Below are 21,556 nucleotides of genomic sequence, written 5' to 3'. Positions count from 1 at the left end.
CAACTAAGCATGGCGGTTTTCAGCAGTGAGTCAGTATTGTGCTTCAGTGAGGTTAACGAAAGCTTCAGCACATACGAAGAACATTTTGCAGTTGGTAGAAGCAAACAGAATTGAAGAGGAGAAACAATGGGCTGTTTTCCTATCAGTGGTGGGTGCAAAAACGTTCTCGTTACTGACTGACTTGGTAGCACTGAAAAAGTAATCTGAAACCTCACTAGCAGACCTCTTGAAAGCATTAACAGACTTTTGTGTGCCGAAGAAAAATGTCCTAAGTGAACGTTACAGTTTCCATGCACACAAGCAACAAAGTGGAGAGTCGTTAGCAGAGTATGTAGCTGGGCTAAAAGGGCTAGCAGCCTTGTGAGAGTTTGGCACAACACTAGAAGAACAATTAAGGGATCAGCTAGTTTATGGCAATAGTAGTAAGGAGCTACAAGCTAAGCTGTTAAGTGCTGCGTATGGAGAACAGTTGAACTGGGCAAGAGTGATGGCCATTGTGAATAATTTCGAGTGCCCAACTACAAGTTTGAGAACGTTCCAGCAAATTCTGCTGAGAACAGACAGTGTGAGTGGTCACAAAGCGAATGCAGGTGGGCGCGGGATCACTGAGAAGGCACACGACAGGAAAAAGAGTCAGGGCGCGAGAGCAACTCCATGCTACAGATGCCTTGGTGAGGGACATCCAGCTGCATCATGCAAGTACAAAGATTTTCAGTGCAGAGCATGCAACAAGAAAGGACATCTCGAGCGAGCATGCAAGAATGCACCAGTGAGGGAGACAGGCAGCTAGAGTGGCACCTCCAATAGACCAGAGGCATTCAAGAAAGGCAATGCGGCAGAGAGAGAGACCCGCTACATAGCGAGGGAACCAGCCAACGTGGGACCAAGTGCGATGGAGGTGAGGCACCAGTCAGCACGTCAAGGAGAGACTGAACTGTACCCAGAGGTGCTGGGTCAGCCTCCAGGAGAGACTGAACTTTATCCAGCAGTGCCGGAACAGCCTCCAGACTCCGACTACATTGTAAGCGTACCCATCAATGCAAACCATCAGCCTGCATCCACGGACACTCCAGGGACTGAAAAGGAATTTGGACTGTTTGTAGTGAAAGGTGACAGTGAGTATGTGAAACCATACATGGTAATGGTAAGATGCAATGGTGTCAAGATTAAAATGGAAATAGATACAGGTGCAGCCATGAGTATAATCTCAGAGAAACTGTACAAACAGAGATTTGGGAAGTGCAGCCTTGTGAGGTTAGCTTGAAAACTTATTCTTTAGAGCCAATTCCACTGTTAGGGAAATTCCAAGTGAGAGTACAGTGTGGAAACCAAACAGAACAGCTAACATTGTTAGTGTCAAAGGGAAAAGGTCCAACACTGATGTGTAGGAACTGGATTCAGTACCTAAATCTAGACTGGTCTAGAGTGAACTATGTGCCAGTAACAGATCCGCTGACTGAGTGAGATGTATGAGAAATACTCCCAAGTATTTGATAGGGACAGAGGGGTGATCTCAGGAGTAAAAGCAAAATTACAGGTAGTTGACAAAGCAACTCCAAAATTTTGTAAGGCCAGATCAGTACCTTATGCATTGAGCGCAGCAGTGGAGCAGCAGCTCACAAAGCTGGAAGAGAAAGGTGTGTTGACTCCTGTAAAGTACAGTGAGTGGGCGACACCCATTGTGTGCATCCCAAAAACCAATGGGGAAGTTAGGATTTGTGGGGATTATAAAGTCACCATAAACCCATGGTTAGAGATAGACAAATACCCACTACTGAAGACGCAAGACTTGTTTGCTAAATTAGCAGGTGGCAAATATTTTACCAAGCTAGACCTAACACAAGCATACCAACAGGTTGAGTTAGATGAGAAATCAAAGCAGTACCTTACCATAAATACACCAAAAGGTGTCTATCAACTGAACAGGTTGCCATATGGAGTAGCAAGTTCACTGGCAATATTCCAATGTATTATGGATCAGGTGCTACAGGGACTTCCAAGTGTTGTCTGTTATCTAGATGACATTCTGATCACAGGGTAAACAGAAAGTCAACACTGGGAAAATGTGGTCTTAGACAGGTCTTAGAATGGCTACAAGACAGAGGTATTAGGGTAAACAAAGAGAAATGTGCCTTCTGTCAACCAAGTGTAACGTACCTGGGACACAAAATAGACAGAGACGGGTTACACCACATACTAGAGAAAGTGGAAGCCATAGCAAGTGCTCCACAGCCAAAGAACACCACAGAGCTTAGAGCGTTCCTATCCTTACTGACATATTATGGAAAATTCATTGAGAACTTGTCTACCATAATCAAACCTATGACGGTGCTGTTACAGAAAGACAGCCCATGGAACTGTCTCCCAGTTGCCAAGCAGCTTTTGAGAATGCAAAAAGGCAGTTGTCTTCCTCAACTGTCCTTACTCACTTTGACCCTCAGTTGCCTATCATATTGGCTTGTGACGCTAGCGCATATGGATTAGGAGCACTGATATCACACAAGATGCCAGATGGTAGTGAAAGGCCAATAGCGTATGCATCATGCACTCTAAGCAAGACTGAAATAAACTACTCCCAAATTGAGAAAGAGGCACTAGGCATCATATCTGGGTACAGAAATTTAGGGATTATCTGTATGGAAGGAAATTCATATTAGTTACTGATCATAAGCCACTAGTAAAGATTCTGGGGCCAAAGAGAGGGGTGCCAGCATTAGCCGCTGCCCACCTGCAGAGATGGGCGCTACTTCTCTCAGCCTATCAGTACGACATCATATACAAACCGTCCTTGGAGCATGCAAACGCAGATGGTTTATCAAGGTTGCCTTTACAGAAAGAAGCACCACAGAGCAACCCTGATTTTAGAGTGTCATGGTTAGAAGCCATCCCTGTTTCAGCCAAAGACATTAAGAATGAGACAGAAAAAGACAGGGTGCTTACCAAAGTTAGGCATTTCACACAGAATGGTTGGCCTAAACATGTTACAGATGAGGTGTTAAAACAATACTGGAACAGACGTGAGGAACTCGCAGTGGAAGCAGATTGTGTTATGGGGGTTACGTGTGATTATACCTACAACACTGAGACCTAAAATGTTGAGTTACATGAAGAACATATGGGCATTGTTAAGTCAAAAGCAGTAGCCAGAAGCCATTTTTGGTGGCCAAAACTAGATAAGGAACTCGAACAAATGGTAAATAGCTGCAAGGAATGCAAAGAGAATAGACACATGCCAAACAAAGCCCCAGTACACCTCTGGAAATGGCCAGAGCAGCCATGGGAGCAAATTCACATAGACTTCGCCGAAAAAGGGAAACATCAGTTTCGGCTGGTCAGTGATGCTTACTCGCGCTGGGCAGAGATCAAATTGATGTCTAACACCACAGCTACAGCCACTGTAAAAGCTATGAGGGGTATGTTTGCTTCGTATGGGCTCTCCCAAGTGGTTGTTTCTGACAATGGACCACAGCTAGTTTCTAGAGATTGGAAACATTCCTAGAATTTAACGGTGTCAAACATATCAAGTCAGCCCCGTACAATCCAGCCTCTAACAGACTGGCAGAATGGTTAGTCCAGACCTTTAAACAGTCAATCACCAAACATAAAGAATATGGGTATTCTTTACAACACTGAATTGATCGAGTCTTGTTTAGTTACAGGAACACACCATCAACGTCAACGGGGAAAACTCCAGCTGAGCTCTTTCTAAAGAGAAGTGTTAGAACTAGGTTGTCATTTGTCAAACCCAACTTCTCTGCACAGATGCAAGACAAACAGACGTGTCCAAAGCCGCCTTAGAACCCTCCAGTCAGGTCAGAAGGTGTTGGTTAGGAATTTCCGGGGAGGAGATGGGAAGAAATGGAAATCTGGTTGTAATACAGCGAGCACTATGTCCAGTGACTTACCTGGAAAATGTGGACAGTCAAATCAGTAAGAAACATAGATCAGTTGATCACTGATAAGACAGTGGAGGTAGTCAACAACACAGAACAGGTTGACACAGAAAAGGTTGACATTGCTGAACACTTGTATGTTACCCCAGAAACTGAGATTGTACCCGGTCTTGAACTGGAAGGAAGTGAATCAAATGATGCTGTTATTGAAACACATAACATCAGACCACAGCGTGTTAGGCGAGCTCCTGATCGTTATGCCTGGACATAAAAATGTAAGGATTGAGAAAAAAAGGTCATGGGCGTGAATTTAAGTTATGTAAAAGTGTTATTTTGTTTTCTTTTATAGAAAATAAGAGGATAAAAGTTTCTGGGGAGGAATGTTGTGTATTAAGATGTGTATTTTTGTTAACAACACAAGAATAGAGTTAATTGTTGGTAGACATATTGTACTACATATCCCATGAGCCTCAGGCTGCTGGAAGTGTCACACCACAGTATAAATCCCGCCCTCTCAGCATAGCTCCAGATCAGAGTGTGCCCAAGTTCACATGAAGCGCGAGTTAATAAATCTCTTTGAGTTCTATATAAATCGTATTTCGGTCTCCAGCTACCCTTTTTTTTTTAATGCTGGGCCCGCAAGGACACAACAAATTGTACATCAGGAAAACTAAACAGACACTGGCCAAGAAGATGGTACAACACTGAAGAGCTAACACATCAGGCCAAGACTTTGCAGTCTACACCAATCCACAGGACAGTGGCCACTCTTTCAAGGATGAGGATGTGCACATCCTTGATAGGGAGGAACGCGGGTTTGAACGGGGAGTCAAAGAGGCCATCTATGTGACAAGGGAACGACCGTCCCTGAACCGGGGCGGGGGGGGGCGCTAAGAGTACACCTGTCACCATCTTACCATGCTGTGATTGCAACTATTCCCAAATCTTCTATGAACAGTAAACATTGCCACTGAAACTCTAGTTAATGGTCACGGCAATTTGCATATGAAACCAGTCATTGTTCGCAGTTATTATGCCATTGTATTGTTTATAAGGGTGGGGTTACCTGTAGTCAGTTGCGACTGAAGAGGTCACTTAGATGAGTGATGAAACGTTTCTCTCTCAGTAAACGTTGTGTCCAGGTGAATTCATTCAACTTTCTGTGATTTCCGTACCTGGATTATTGCGCATGCATAAAGATAATCTGTTTCTTGTTCCATTCCTGGGCCAATATGATGTTAAGAAATAAAAAAGTCACAATATTTTCTATATACTATGAAAGTATTAATGTGTAGTGACTTTTGTGGAAAATAAATTGCTGGGAGACAAGTATAAATCCAACATTAGCTAACCTTGAAATTCTATGTATCTTACTGTATTTTATTTATAAATATTTGATTATGTATTTTACTTATAAAACCCTTCACAAACTGGCTCCCCCATACCTCACCAACCTCCTCTCCCCCTACCAACCCTCTCGGTCCCTCAGATCCACCTCAGCCTCCCTTCTCTCTACCCCCATGTCCAACCTCCGCAACTTTGGTGAGCGAGCCTTCTCCGGGGCAGCTCCCAGGCTCTGAAACTCACTCCTCCAAATCATTAGAGACTCAGAATCCCTCTCACTCTTCCAATCCCGAATCAAGACACACCTCTCCTCCATTGCCTTCTCGTGCCCCCCCCCCCATCCTTTCATCTGAGGCAGACTAAGGACCGAGCACTCGACCTGCTGACCCCTCCTCTTGGAACTCCCTCCAGAAGCACATCAGACACCGCTGTGATCTGCCCACATTCAAGTCATTAATCAGGACCCACCTCTTCAGACTTCATCTGTGATTTATGATATTTGTTTTTCTTCCCCTTTTGTATCTGTCTAAGTCGGCGAGTACTCCTGGTGTTGTGTGAGGCTGCCGCTTCTCCCTCTCGTAGCCTCCCTTCCCATCCACCCCTGTATGTTTGTGTTATGTTTATCTGTTGTCTTGTTTCACCCCGTTTATTGTAAAGCGACTTTGAGTGTTACGAAAGCACTATATAAGTTTGATTTATTATTATTACCTATTAGTGTTGAGGCTTTTCTTTTTTTCAACCCAGCCACTGAGGATGCACATTCTTAGTGCATTCTTAGTGCCGATTCCAAGCCCAGATAAATGGGGAGGCATCAGGAAGGGCATCCGGCATAAAACCTTTGCCAAATCAAATATGTGGATAATAAACCAGATTTTGCCCTGTGATGGCCTAGCGGGCTGTCCGGGGTATCTCCCTGCCTGTTGCCCAATGACTGCTGGGATAGGCTCCAGCATCCCTGTGACCCTGACAGCAGGATAAGCGGTTTGGATAATGGATGTATGGATGGATGGATAAATCAGATTTCCATACCGGATCGGTCAAAGCCTGGGTTACCAACGACCGCCACCAGTACTGTTGGCCAATAGGGTACTGGTGGAAACTAAGCTATTGTTGGGCAAAGGAGAGGGGGAAGGCATGTCCAGAGGCAGCGGGAGAGGAGAAAGAGTAGGAGTATGGAGGGGAGAGTCAAAGCTTTGAATGTTGGCACTATGACTGATAAAGGGGGAGAGCTCGCTGACATGATGGAGAGAAGGAAGGTAGCTATACTGTGTGTGCAAGAGATCAGGTGAAAGGGGAGTAAGTCCAGGAGCAACGGAGGTGGGTTCAAACTCTTCTATCATGGTGCGAATGGGAAGAGAAATTGGGTAGGGGTAATTCTGAAGGAAGTGTATGTCAAGAGTGTGTTGGATGTGAAGAGAGTCAGACAGTGATGAGTATGAAGCTGGAATTCAAAGGTGTGAAGATGAATATTATCAGTGCATATACCCCGCAAGTAGGGTGTGACTTGGAAGAGAAAGAAGAATTCTGGAGTTAGGTGGATGAAGTGGTGGAGAGGGTACCCAGGAGGAAAGAATGCTGATTGGAGCGGACTTCAATGGGCATGTTGTTGAAGGGAACAGAGGCGATGAGGTGGTCATGGTGTCAAGGAATGTGGAGGGACAGATGGTGGCGGATTTTGCAAAAACGATGGAAATGGCTTTGGCGAATACATATTTCAAGAAGAAGGAGGAACACAGGGTGACATATAAGAGGGGAGGAAAGTGCACACAGGTAGACTATATCTTAAGTAGAAGGCGCGATCTGAAAGGGATTGGAGACTGCAAGGTGGTGACAGGGGAGAACGTAGCTAGGCAGCATTGGATGGTGGTCTGTAGGATGACTTTGGAGACCAAGAAGAGGAAGAGAGTGAAGGCGAAGGGTCAAGGATCGAATGGTGGAAGTTTAAGGAGGAAGACTGTTGTGTAGAGTTCAGGGAGAGTTAAGACAGGCACTGGGTGGTAGTTAAGAGTTGCCAGATGGCTGGGAAACCACTGCAGAAATAGTGAAGGGGACAGCTAGGAAGGTACTTGGTGTGTCATCTGGACAGAGGAAGGAAGACAAGGAGACTTGGTGGGGGAATAAGGAATTACAGGAAAGTATATAGAGGAAGAGGTTGGCAAAGGCAAAGTGGGATAGTCAGAGATGAAGAAAGTAGACAGGAGTACAAGAAGATGGGGTATAAAGTAAAGAGAGAGGTGGCAACAGCAAAGGTGTATGGTGAGTTGTATGAGAGGTTGGACACTACAGAAAGATGAAAGGACTTGTAGTGATTGGCTAGACAGAGGGACTGAGCTGAACAGGATATGTAGCAGGTTAGGGCGATGAAGGCTACACATGGAAATGTGCTGACAAGCGAGGAGAGTGTGTTAAGAAGGTGGAAGGAGTACTTTGAGGGGCTTGAATGAAGAAAAGTAGGAGTAGAGATGCTGGGTATATTGGGAGAAGGATGGAGAATGTGGAGCTGCCAGGGGAGAGGAAAAGAGGAAGGCCAAAGAGGAGGTTTATGGATGTGGGGAGGGAGGACATGCAGGTGGCTGGCATGACAGAGGAAGAAGCAGAGGACAGGAAGCGATGGAAACGGATAAGCTGCTGTGGCGACCCTTAATGGGAGCAGTCGAAAGTAGTAGTAGTGGTAGTGTTGAGGCTTTTTTCACCGTTTTAGAACTGACAAATAACAGACAAATTAACAAAAAATGACAGAGGTACTTCTTGATATATGTGGCCATATGCATAGAAAAGAAATATATAAAACAAATTAAACCTTTAGACAATGTGTTACAAGCAAAGACATTTTCAAAACAATGCAAATGTTGATGCATACACACAGGGCAGCCAATATTGATGTTTTGACCCAAGTGTATGTGTTAAATGTGAAATGTTTTACAATGATAAAATATTGCTTGATTATCAGCCTGACTAGTCCAGAAATAACTGTGCAGTTCCAGTGGCAGCCCTTATAATTCAAAACAAATACCAACAAATATAATCACCCTCAGGCAATTTCCTTTTGTTAGCGCCGGCTGGCTTGGCCTTCTTGCTCCTGACGGTGGACCCTCGGCTGCTGATCCCACTGATGACAGACATGGTATCGTCATCGCCTCCGGCCTGCAGGGAGTTCCTGTATGAGATAAGGGGAAGCCAGCAGTCTTCCCGCTGCAGAGACATCTGAAATGTCATGAATCGCTCCAAGTACAGGTGCCTAAGGGGGTCAAAGTGACAACATTCATGTTTAAGTTCTCAGCAGTGCTCATCATCAGGTTCATTCTGACCATATTCAACACAGACAACTTTACACAGTTTCAGTTTGAAACTTACACTGTTTTCTTGTCCTGTCGCAGCAGTTTGCTAGAAAATTCACTCAGGATATCGAGAAATGCCAGATTAAGAGGTGGGTTTCCCTCTCCCTGGGGACTAGGCTCCTTAAAAGCAAACTCAATGCCATCCCTGAAACAATTAAGAGACAGAAGTAATGCATGAAAAAAGCTTTACACAATACAACAAACTGTTTTTTTTATAATATAGATGTCAACATAATAGTCGCATGCAAAGCTGTCACAATCTTTCGGCTTATGACAACTACTTACTTATGTAACATGGCAATAGCTTCTCTCGTCTTCAACTGATCCAAGCCAAAAGTCAATGAGAAACGCCTGGCCAGCTCTTTTATGCCACAAAAGGCTGATGAAGATCGGTCAAAATTGCAGCCAAGGTCAGATAACATCTCGTTGAATAGCTAAAAAAGAAAAGAACTCCCTTATCAGCACATAATTAAAATAAATCTTTAAGTAAATTCTGATTAATTCTCTGATAGCTCATTTTGTCAGTTGGAATTAAGCCCAGCCCTTGACTAAATTGCCTCATGAACTTTACTTGAGTTAAATAAAATTAAACTTAGTCTATATTTACCTAATCTTTTTTGTTTATAACAGCTTCTGTGGAAAGCATCCCCCCCCCCATCATTTGTAGTTACATTAAGGCAAAATGAAGCAACATTTCAAGGGAAAGTAACACCTCAGTGCAGTGTTGTAGTACTCGAGTCCAGGACTCGGACTCGAGTCCGACTCGAGTCCTGATTTTCATGACTCGTGACTCGACTTGGACTTGAGCACTGATGACTCGGACTTGGACTCGGACTCGCGAATTTACTGCATTCGGACTCGGAAGTTGGAGACCCGGACTCGTGACTTTTTAATTGATAAAGACTGTTTTTGTTAGATTTTTTTTAAATAATAGGCCCTATTAAAATATATTGATAGCTATATTAATACTGTAACATTATTCAATTTCGTGTAAGGGCAGGCACGTGGCGTGCATACCTACACGTGGATTCACGTGGCGTGCATACCGTCATGTTCAGTAGCGCGAAGATGCCTAAAGAGACGCCCCGAATTGTGCGCTTTGCTTGCACAGATTTTACAACAAATTCCAGCAAGATCACTGCTAGATGTTCGATATGTAAACGAACTATTGAGGAGAAGACCGGGACAACCTCAAACTTCAACAGACATCTGTCAAGGATGCACCCAGAAAAGTAAGTGATATGCAGTCAGCTGATGATATGGTTGGTGATCAGTTAACGTTAGCTAGCTAGCCATCTAGCTACGGTAACAATAGCCTCTGAAGTAACTCAACCACTGGTCCAAGATGTTAGGTCAGGTCGTGTGGCGGGTATATCATATCACTAGAACCAAGTGAGATTGTATAGGTAAGTTCAGTAACGTTACTGTTAGAATGCTAATGCAGCATTGCACAGAAAAGTCACAGTACGGTTCGCTTTCGGTACGAGCGTGCCATCGATCTCACTAATGATGAGTTGGTAAGTAACACGCAGCGTCTTCGTGTTATAGGGAGATTAAAACTGATTTTTCTTATTTATCATTTAGCTAATTACCAAGTAGCATACACTTAACGGAAAAAACACACCACTCTGAACTACCGTGTTAGCATTAATCTTAACTAGCAATAACAAATCCGCACATTGCAGATCTCCGCCATGAATATTCTCCAAGTGCGGAGAAGGAAGAAGTCTAGCCTATATGCATCCACAAATAATGTTGATAAAATGTGCACAACTTTACAATGCAAATAAAAATAATTGTAGGCTATCACTCGCTAAATGGACTAATTGAAGAAAGCTAATGTGGATGCCGCCACTGGTTTTCTTGAGAGCTGGAGACGGTACAAGATTTGACGGATGTGGCATTCCCCCCCCCCCCCCCCCCGATGTACCGAAAACTACCGAACCGTATCGTGATTGGTGACACCGCATAGGCTACTGTAAATATGGGGATATTTTTCTTTGCATATATGCAGCATTGGGTGTGCCAAATTCTAAAAATAGACACGCGCGACGTAGCTTTTGAACAGTACTATGAACTGGCTCTATCTTCTAACAAAATCACACCCTCCCTGACCCATACAGAATAAACATACAGACTCACGGAGGATAGAGAGTTAAAGCTCAGCTAGGTAGCATGTAACATACTTAAATCAATAATTAAATGACTGGGTTTTGCTAATTAATCCCTGTCCTGTTAGTCTCATAAATTATGTATCTTTTCTCATACTTTTCATTTATCCAGCTAGTTTACATTAGTTAATCTACTAATATGGTAATGTTAGTTATATAGATAACTAAATATGTAACTTAACTGGTTATGGTTCAAACCACTATGTGTATAATGTGTAACATTTGTATTGTTATTGCATATTGTTATAGCTATAACGTTACACATTTTTTGCTGTGAGAAAGATTACTTGAAACAGTTTGGCATCAGCAAGCTAAAGTGTGTATCCTATCTTCCCCTAGGTTCCAAGAATACCGTGCCTCCACTGCTTCAGATGTGATGCCAGCTGCTCCAGGTCAGAAGACTATCACATCATTTTTAAATGATGGACAGCAAAGGATGTACGACCTCAAACATCCACGTCAGAAGGCAATAAGTGATGCCCTTGTAAAAGATCTAATCATTAAGTGCTGCTTGCCACTCTCCATTGTTGACAACGAGGACTTCAAGCACTTCCTGCATGTCCTGGACCCTCAGTACCGGCCCATAGCAAGATCCACAATTTCCTCTGTGACCATTCCAGGAATGGTGGAAGTCAAGAAAGAACAGATAAAGAACCAGCTGGCAGAAGCATCGAGTGTTGCTGTTACCACAGACATTTGGAGTGATCGAAAGATGCAGTCATTCCTTGGAGTGACAGCACACACAGTGGCAATGGATAAAAAAAACAGTAACTCAGCCTTCAGTCATATCTTCTTTCCTGCAAAAGAGTGCATGGGAAACACTCAGGAGAGAAGATTGCAATGATGTTTGAATGCTGTGCTGAAGAATACCTGATTAAGGACAAGATCAACTTTGTCATAACTGACAATGCATCCAACATGAGAAAAGCTTTCCAGGCCAGCTTTCCCCTAGAGGATCCTTGTGATGCTGAAGCTCATGATCCCAGCACATTTGAGGACGATGATGAAATATGGCAAGACCTGATGCCAGAAGATCAACAGACAGTCAATGACACTTTGGCTGAGAACTGTAAGATGCAGAGACTATCATGCTTCACACATTCACTGCAGTTGGTCATAAAAGATGGTCTGAAAGACACCAGTGGGCTGTCAAGCACCCTAGAGAAGCTATCCCGTGCAGCCAACCTCCTCCACAGTGGCACCTCGTTTAAAGACTGCTTTGAAGCGTGTTCTGGTGATGCAACAATTCCAACAGCGAATGCCACACGATGGAATTCCACTCTGAAGCAGGTGAAGGCTTATGTGCATTTAGACATGCAAAAGCTGTCCAGTGTGTTGGAATCAGTGGGGCACAAAAGCCTTATCTTATCCCCGCGAGAGTATGCTCAGCTTAAAGAACTGATCGAAGTTCTTGATCCGTTCTTAGAGGCAACCAACCTAACTCAGGGTGAGACTACTGTCACCGTCAGTGTGATTGTCCCCTGTGTCCTCACTCTGCGCTGTTACCTGCAGGAAATAAGAGGAAAAGCCAGATACTGTGGGCCTCTGGTGAGAGCTCTGGAGAGCTCCTTGAAAACAAGGTTTGCAGAGGTTTTCAGTGCAGTCAAGATACCAGGTTGTGAGCCGGCTGAAGGAAGAGGCCCCACCAAATTTCCTTTCACCAATGCCTACTTCATAGCATCTGTGTTGGACCCAGCATTTGGCTTCCAGCGGCTAGAACATGATGTGCAGCTGGACAGTGACGTCAAAGATGTGCTGAAGACTGAGATCAAAGGTGAGAAATGTTTTGATTAACGTTAGTTAAGTGATTAACTATTTGATTGTTGTGATGTTTATATCATTGAAGGTGTTACAATAAAGCACATAGGCGTGTCATTTGTCATGTAGGCCTAGTCAATAACATATTTGTAATGAGTCCCCCATGCCCCCTCTCATTTCAGAGTATATAAAGGCAGAGGGTGACAAGCAAGCGGTATCAACAGCAGATGCAGCGGAAGCAACAGGACCAGGGGAAGGTGAACTTTCAGAGTCTCCTCCTGAGAAGCAGTTGAGAATGTTCTCCCACTATAGGAGGACTCCCTCCTCCACCGAGAAGAAGCCGTCTGGCCAGGCTCAGTTGACTGCATACCTCAACTTGATCGCTGAGCAGGACTCTGACTCAGTCCCGTGCCTCAGGTTTTGGCAGCAAAACAAATCCAAATTCCCTACCCTCTATCAGATTGCCACACAGGTATTCTCTATCCCTACCTCCAGTGCACCCATTGAAAGGGTATTTAGTCATGGAGGCATTTTGATGAGGCCTCACCGTGCAAGGTTGAGTAGTTCCATGCTGTCAGATCTTATGTTTTTGAAATGAGACGTGTATGCTTAAAACTAGTGCCACCAGCCTTTTGTTCCTAACTATTCCTGAGAGACAATGTCTTTTGACTAGTTTTTATGAATGTATTGTATGCTGTGGAACTTACTTCTGCACACTGTTTCCACCATTTGCTAATAGCATGCTATTCACAGCTATCAAATGTGTTTTGAAGCACATCCAGTGTTCAGAATGTCAAAGAAATTCAGACTGTTCTAAAAATGTGTGTGTGCGCGCATGCTTGCGCGTGCATGTGTGCGAGTGTGTGGGTGTGCATTTGTTTGGCTATCGTGTCACAAAATAAATAAACTCCCTTTGAAATGGTGACAGCTGTGTCATTTTTGTTTAATGTAGACCTTTTTTATTTGTATGTCAGATCTTTGACTGTGCCCGAGTGGATCACTGGAGCCATCTTTGAACTCGACTCAGACTCAACCTTGATGACTCGGACTCGGACTAGGGTAATAGGGACTTGACTCGGACTCAGGTAATGGGGACTCGACTCGGACTCGACTCGACTTTTCTTTGCTGACTCGGACTTGGACTCGAACACTGGGGACTCGAGACTCGACTCGGACTCGAGGTTTAGTGACTCGACTACAACACTGCCTCAGTGGTAAGCATGGCAATTTCACAAAAGGTAATTTTGTCAAAGTGTTTAAAATACACCTTAAACCTAAAATGATTACATAGTATCATAAAATCCAAAGACTGTCTCATTGGATTGTAAGCTCATAACACGCTGTCCAGATTGTGTGTATTTTGTGTGATTTATTTGGCTTTGAGAGAAGCATACATTTAGATAAGTGTTAAAATGTAAACAAAGCTCAGCCATTCCTGAATAGAATGCCCTTGCATATCTTTGATTTGTCTGCACAAAATGTTTCAGGAAGTTTCTCAGATAAGGAAGTTTAAACATGGCCTGGAAGAATCTTACCTGTTGCAAGCTCAATATGAGTGTTTTTGCGCACTGGATTTTATCAATTTGTCTTGTTTTACTCATGGTTTCCTTAATTATATCTCCATAGTCGTTATAATGCTGTGAAAAGAGACAAGGAGTGTCATTAACTGGGAGCAGCAGAAACAGAAATTCTTTACAGTTAATAATAATGGGCTGTCAAACATACCCGCATGTACTGCTTAAAAATATCAGCTCCCGTGTTCATTTCCACAATGTTATAAACGATCAATTTGCAGTATGCTGCTAGCAGGTTCCGTCGTTTGTGCAGAGCCTCTATTTTACTGGCTTCATCTTCTTGCTGCCCATCTAGATACGAGAGGATAAGCATTACATACAAATCCTAAGAGTTAACATCATACACTGGCAAACACAACAGACATCCAACAATCCTCAACTATGTTGCTGTGATGCAGCAGCAATATAGAACTGTGAGTGACGCAGACCTGTGCTGTTGTTGTCATCATCCTGGTCAATGAACACTTGATCCAGGATGAAGTTGAGAAGCTCAGCTTGCAATGAAGAGTCTGGGGTGTAGACCAGAGGCTCTAGCTGCTCTCGGCCTGACGCCATGATTTGGTGACTGAAGATCATCAGTGCATCACATAAGATGGTAAATGCCTGGAATAATGCCCCACACTTTAGTGCCAAAGAAATCATGGATGTAAATTAGAGTTGCATGGAGCACTAGTCAATCAAACCCAGAGGTAGAGGGGAAAAGCCTATTCTGTGTGATCCCACCTGCTCTTTCACTGCAGTGTTGACACTGGAAAGGTAGCGCTGACACATCAAGCAAAAAGCTCTCATTTGCTTTCTCAAGGTCACCATATCACCCTAGAAAATAACAAGCATAACATTTAATGATATTGTTTCATTTAGTTACTATTGTCAGAAGTGCTTTTAAGTTCCGATATATAGAAAATAATCATAGTTATTAACTTAATTGACAAAATACATAATTAAGAACCTGGCAGGTATCCCAGCTGAGATGCATAACCCTCTACAACGTGAGACAACAAAAAATTACAGCCAGCGCATCAAGTCAGGACTAGATGGGAGTAACAAATGTAAACTAGGGTATCTAATGGCAAGTGTCAATATTTGTTCTGCTACACACATAAACAAAAAACTGTTATCCTGATATTTTGATTATGATGTCAACAAGGGGCAGCAAAGGATTTACCAAAGTTGCTTCAAAACAGTGCCAACAAGAAAAGGGAACACTGCATATATGATTGACGGACAAAATATTTATAGACAGCAAACAGGTTTTCTTCAAAGATGTTAGAGGTTAAGTAGTTCTTGTTACAGTGTAGTTTTTATAATAACTACTAGAGGTGGGACGATGCTGGATCGGATTCCGAATCATTCGCTACAGTCTTAACTGTTCAATATGCTCCACATTTTGCGAGATCGTGTGTTATTAATTAGACGAACGTACTTCATGTTTTGGTGACATTATGTAGCATATTTTGTAGTGGCCTTGGTGAAAATTCAAAAATAAAACACCATAAATACAAATAGTAATTTTAAGTCTTCCTGAATCATTGTAACATCACAGGGATAAACAATAAATATAGCTAGCCTATTAGACAGGCCACTTCAACAAATTCATTTGTGGGTGCGGAACCTTCTGACTGTTGGCACAATTGATGGATGCGCATTCAAGCGTTGCATTAGCTAAATAGATAGTCCGCATAAAGTGAAAAATGGCAAATGAAGGTGAAAACCTTCAGCTACAACTTAAGGATGCACCATCGTCTTACAGGTCAGCTGTTTGGGGGCATAATGGATTTAGTTTTACATTGGATGAAGACGGGAAAAACAAGTGGATAGAAGGGAGACAGTGTGCAGGCATTGCTCGACACATGTGTCTTACACAGGCGGGAGGGAGCATGATGAACATGTTTGCCCATTTACGCCAGCATCATCCAAAGATTCAGTCTGAAGTGCAAGCTCTGAAAAATACCGTAGGGAAACCTCTCTGTCCACCTGCACCGAAGACATCGTCACACTTCAGACCAAAATGGAGCAGCTGTCAGCCGAACTGGTAAGAGTGGACAATAAATGCGAAGATCTTGAGGCGAGATCACGGCGCAATAATGTAAGGACATTGGGAATTCCACAGGACTCACCCATCTCCTCCACTGCAGCGGCTATCTTCACTCTGCTAAAAGATGCTCTTAAGCTTGACAAAGAGCCCCTCTTGGACCGCGCTCATCGCACTCCCCAGTCGAAGCCGAAACAAGGTGAGCGCCCTCGTCCCATAATCACTCGACTACATTATCACACGGACTGCGTCGATATCTTGCGAGCCAGAGCCCTGCCCAACAACGGATCAAGATTGGGGACATGTCTATCTCTAGCTTTCCTGATCACACTGTTAAGACTGCCCACGCCCGGCTGCCTTCAGTGATATCCGACACCAGCTCCGTGAGATTCCGGGGATGTTTTGGCCTGCTATACCCAGCGCGTCTCCGGGTTACATATAATGGTGCCGAGAAGGTGTTTAAGTCAACAGAAGATGCCAGCGCATTCATTAAGACACTGAGCAAGTAAAGTGAATTGAGGAAAAACATATAATGCTGATGATGTAACGTTACCATTCAGGTAGACAATTACTCTTTACTCCATATAGTTTGTGGGTTTTTATTTTTTTCCTTTTTATATGAGCTAAAATCTGTGGGTATTACTTTTACACTCTAATTCTCATTCTTGTTTTTTTCTATTCTGTGGTCTTTCTTTTACTTCTTCATATACAGCCTGTGGTCTCGTCTTGTTTCCAAATAGGCAGGCTGTGGTCTTTGTTTTTACCTGTTGATATATAGGCTGTGATTTTTATTTTTTGCCTGTTAATGTGCAAGCTGTGCTTCTTGTTTTGCCTCTTCATATATACAGACTGTGGCCTATGTTTTTGCTTCTAGAGAGACCGGTTGAGGCCCTTGTTTTATACAGTGTATTGTTTTTATTTTCCCTCTTTATATATGATCTGAGGTTTTCATTCTTACTATCTTATATACAGTTTGTTGTTTTTACCTTACCTTATACAGTCTGAGGTTATTTTCACCTCATTATATACAGTATACGGTAATTGTTACCCCATTATACACAGTCACCGGTGATTACTTTTACTTTTGTGTGAATTTGTTACTTGGTGCCTTGCTGTTTATCATTACTAGGTTTTGCAGGAGCCCAAACCTTAGTCATTTATAGGTCAATAGCAGTAAGCATACACTACCGTTCAAAAGTTTGGGATCACCCAAACAATTTCGTGTTTTCCATGAAAAGTCACACTTATTCACCACCATATGTTGTGAAATGAATAGAAAATAGAGTCAAGACATTGACAAGGTTAGAAATAATGATTTGTATTTGAAATAAGATTTTTTTTACATCAAACTTTGCTTTCGTCAAAGAATCCTCCATTTGCAGCAATTACAGCATTGCAGACCTTTGGCATTCTAGCTGTTAATTTGTTGAGGTAATCTGGAGAAATTGCACCCCACGCTTCCAGAAGCAGCTCCCACAAGTTGGATTGGTTGGATGGGCACTTCTTTGAGCAGATTGAGTTTCTGGAGCATCACATTTGTGGGGTCAATTAAACGCTCAAAATGGCCAGAAAAAGAGAACTTTCATCTGAAACTCAACAGTCTATTCTTGTTCTTAGAAATGAAGGCTATTCCATGCGAGAAATTGCTAAGAAATTGAAGATTTCCTACACCGGTGTGTACTACTCCCTTCAGAGGACAGCACAAACAGGCTCTAACAGGTACTATTTAATGAAGATGCCAGTTGGGGACCTGTGAGGCGTCTGTTTCTCAAACTAGAGACTCTAATGTACTTATCTTCTTGCTCAGTTGTGCAACGCGGCCTCCCACTTCTTTTTCTACTCTGGTTAGAGGAAAAAGAACATGGGGCGGGGCCCCATGTTCTTTTTCCTCTTATATTTAAATACTCAATATATGGCCACTAATATTAGTAATTCACGAATCCCTCATAGTGGCTCTTCTGTGAGGTTTGTGAGCTGGAATATTAAAGGCATGGGGAGCCCAATTAAGAGATCGAGGATATTTACTCATTTATAACGACTTAAAGCTGACCTAGTATTTCTGCAGGAAACCCATATGCGAACCAAGGACCAGGTCAGATTAAAATGCCCCTGGGTCTCTGAGCTGTTTCACTCAAATTTCAACTCTAAAGCCAGATGAGTGGCCATTTTAGTCGGTAAGTCAATTCAGTTTTTAGCTTCCAAAGTTATTTCTGTTAGAAATGGCAGCTATTTAATCGTGTCGGGCACACTGTCTCAAATTCCCATCCTATCGGTTAATATTTATGCCCTAAATTTCGACGACTCAGGCTTTATGAATAAGCTATTTGTGTCTCCCATCATTGAATAATAACCTGCTTATATTTGGAGGGGACATTAATTGCGTAACTGACCCCAGTCTAGACCGCTCTAATCCACGAACCCTGATCCCATCATCAATGTCGAGGTCAGTTTCTGATTTCATGTCTAAGAATGGTTGTATTGCTCTTCCAGCTGGATGATGTAGTGGAAAAACGTGTGGCATTCGCCTCTCGTACAATTTCAGAGAATTTTGTTAATCACGGCTATATTTAAAGTCTATCTTCAGTGCAACGGTTTGTTTTAATCAGCTAATTTGCATCAAAATGACCACATCAACCCGAGTGAGCGGAAAAAGTCAGGCACAGTGGACGTCTTTGTTCTCAGAAGACGAGGCTAACGTTAGCAAGAAGGCGGCCGGGCCCTCTCTCACACGGGAAACGCTGATCATTGAGCTGGAAAAATCCAGGCAAAGCGTGACTGCTGAACTCACAGCCAAGATGAACGAGGCTCTCGCCCCGATTCATTCAGTTCTTGAATCCATTACCACAACCGTGGCCAAACACACCTCTACTATATCGGAGATGGAAACTACCCTCTCGACTCACTCGGACAACATTATGAGCCTGGAGCAAGAAGTCGTGCAGCTGCAGTCTAAGGTGGCTTTGATGACAGAAGAGAGAACTACACTTCAAGCGGCTGTGGAGGATCTGATTTGTCATTCAAAGCGTCAGAACTTAAGGGTTATTGGTCTGCTTGAGGGTAGTGAAGGCATCTAGCCTGTACAGCCCATCCATCTAGCCTGTACGGCCCATCCACGGCGTTAACTGTTTTCTGCATTGTTGCATTTCTGCATTGTTTCATAGGAAATGTCGATGTAAGGCGTGTGTATGTGGTGTGTATGTGGATATGCGGGCTATTGAAATCCATCGCTTTCTTTGCGTGAACTATAGCACCCCCTAGTGGACTAATTTAATTTAATTAAAAAAAATTAATTTCTCGATTTTTCTTCAAAAAGTTCCGGTTGTTAATTGCTATTATTTTTAAGTATTCTGCTACTTTTACTACGTGCAATTTAGCCAGAGTATATATATAGTCGGATACAGATGTAGCCCCTGAGCTGTTTCATACTAACAACTTGCACTGTTTTTTGTTTCTTCATTGATTTTTTTTCCTTTTTCCTCTTCTCTATTTTGATTTTATTTTTTCTCTCTTCTCTCTTTCCCAAAACATTATCAGTTCGGCTGGCCTGCTATCTCTGTCTGCTCTTCAATTCCTGTTACAGTATGTCTATTTAACCGTTAAAAGCGTTCATATGGTATATATTCTGGACTGTCAAGAGGCGAAATCCGCTGCATAGCAAATCGGTTGTGTACTATCCTATTCTGCTACTCGTCTTGTTCTGTTATGGCGAGCTTAGGGAAATTATTTGTTGATTGATTTCAAATTAATTCAATGTGTAAATTTATGTTTTTGTTTTTGGGGGAGAATATGATTACCGCAATGCACTGGGAGGTTTTTCATGTTTTTTTATCCTGTTAATGTCCCTTGGATGCTTCCAGGATGGTCACCTCATTCCTGCTTCTATCTTAAATGCTTTAGATGTGATCAATGGCTAATCCAAATACACCTCAGAGAGGAACAGATGTGTCTTCTATTAGGCGTGAGTTGGAATGTCTGTGGATTGGGGGGGCAGTAAAGCGATCCAGAGTGTTTTCACACCTTAAGGAGCTTAACACTGACATCACTTTCCTTCAAGAGACTCATCTGCATGTAAGTGATCATAACAGAATGTATAAACCCTGGATTGGGCAAATATTCCATTCAGCTCTTAACAGCAAATCCAGGGGTGCTGCTATTTTGATTAACAAATGTGTCCAGTTCTCCCCCACACAGATTATTTCTGACCCCGGAGGGCGTTATATCATAGTAAGTGGTACATTATATAAGACTTCAGTGGTGTTGGCCAGCGTTTATGCCCCTAACTGGAACAACCCACATTTTATGACCTCCCTTTTTTCCAATATACCAAATTTGGATACCCACCGTCTTATTTTAGGGGGGGGACATAATGTAGTGATAGACCCTAAACCTGACCGCTCACACCCTGGAACACTCACACCCTCCGCCATGTCAAAGACACTGTCCTGCATAGATCCCTGGTGTTTTTTTTCACCCGGTCACAAAGGAATTCTCCTATTTCTCTTAAGGTACACCAAGCTTATTCTCGTATTGACTGTTTTTGTGTAGACAGGGCTCGTCTGTCTGCTGTGAAATCTACTGAGTATTCTGCTATTATTATTTCCAGTCACGCCCCGTTTATTTTGGATTTAGCACTCGCGCCCAACACTACGAGCCAATAGAGATTCGATACTGGACTACTAGCTAGTGAGGAGTTCTGTGATTTTATCTCAAAAAGAATCAGTGCCTTCCTTAAGATGAACAAGACTGAGTCAACTTCGCCCTCTTTATTATGGGAAATTTTAAAAGCAGTGACAAGGGGAGAAATTATCTCGTACAGCATACATCTAGCCAGGAAAAATAAACAAAAACATTAGGAGCTAATTGATGCAATTCTCAGCATAGATAGAGAATATTCCAACTCTCCCAGTCCAGACCTGTATATCAAAAGGGTTAAACTACAGTCTGAATTTGATTTGCTCTCTACGAGCAAAGCAGAATACCTCTTGAGACGTACTAAAGGGACATATGAATATGGCGACAAGGCTAGCCGCCTTTTAGCTCTCCAACTTAAAAGTCAGTCAGCCTCCTGCTTCATATCTCAAGTCTATGACTCCTCCCACTCCGTAACTGCCGATCGAACTGAAATAAACTCTGTCTTCACTTCTTTTTACTACAATCTCTATAAATCGGAACACCCTTTAAACGAGACTATAATGGATAATTTTTTAGATAGTTTAGAGATCCCTACTATAGATGCCAATAATAACAGGGATCTGGACAATCCTATACAGCTAGAGGAAATAGTCACTTGTCTTGGATTAATGCAAAATAACAAAGCACTAGGTCCAGACGGATTTCCAGTTGACTTTTACAAGAAGTTTTCCCACCTTATTGCCCCTTTATTATTAGACATGTTCAATGATTCGATGGAAAGAAGATCCCTCCCTCCTACCTTAAATCAAGCCTC

The 21,556-nt window shown here is 42.8% G+C and overlaps 1 protein-coding gene across 2 annotated transcripts in view; it reads right to left on the bottom strand.

Annotated features, from left to right (window-relative positions):
- LOC130117206 (cohesin subunit SA-2-like) overlaps positions 1 to 21,556 on the bottom strand; it is a 99,838-nt gene that overhangs the window by 20,837 nt on the left and 57,445 nt on the right. Inside the window, exons 23-30 of one of the 2 annotated variants that reach the window (XR_008810627.1) lie at positions 14,802 to 14,894; positions 14,507 to 14,681; positions 14,230 to 14,369; positions 14,040 to 14,141; positions 8,861 to 9,009; positions 8,592 to 8,720; positions 8,267 to 8,475; positions 4,960 to 5,115 (exon numbers count right to left, since the gene is read on the bottom strand). Coding sequence is in view for 1 of the 2 variants with exons in the window: in XM_056285381.1 (XP_056141356.1) it covers positions 8,267 to 8,475; positions 8,592 to 8,720; positions 8,861 to 9,009; positions 14,040 to 14,141; positions 14,230 to 14,369; positions 14,507 to 14,681; positions 14,802 to 14,894 (997 nt within the window). In the remaining variant the exon portion in view is untranslated. The remainder of the gene's footprint in view (positions 1 to 4,959; positions 5,116 to 8,266; positions 8,476 to 8,591; positions 8,721 to 8,860; positions 9,010 to 14,039; positions 14,142 to 14,229; positions 14,370 to 14,506; positions 14,682 to 14,801; positions 14,895 to 21,556) is intronic. The other variant, XM_056285381.1, reaches the window with a different exon arrangement.

Source organism: Lampris incognitus, chromosome 8 (genome assembly GCF_029633865.1).
Source record: "Lampris incognitus isolate fLamInc1 chromosome 8, fLamInc1.hap2, whole genome shotgun sequence".
In the NCBI taxonomy this organism is placed as follows: domain Eukaryota; kingdom Metazoa; phylum Chordata; class Actinopteri; order Lampriformes; family Lampridae; genus Lampris; species Lampris incognitus.
This window is presented reverse-complemented; position numbering and strand designations above follow the sequence as displayed.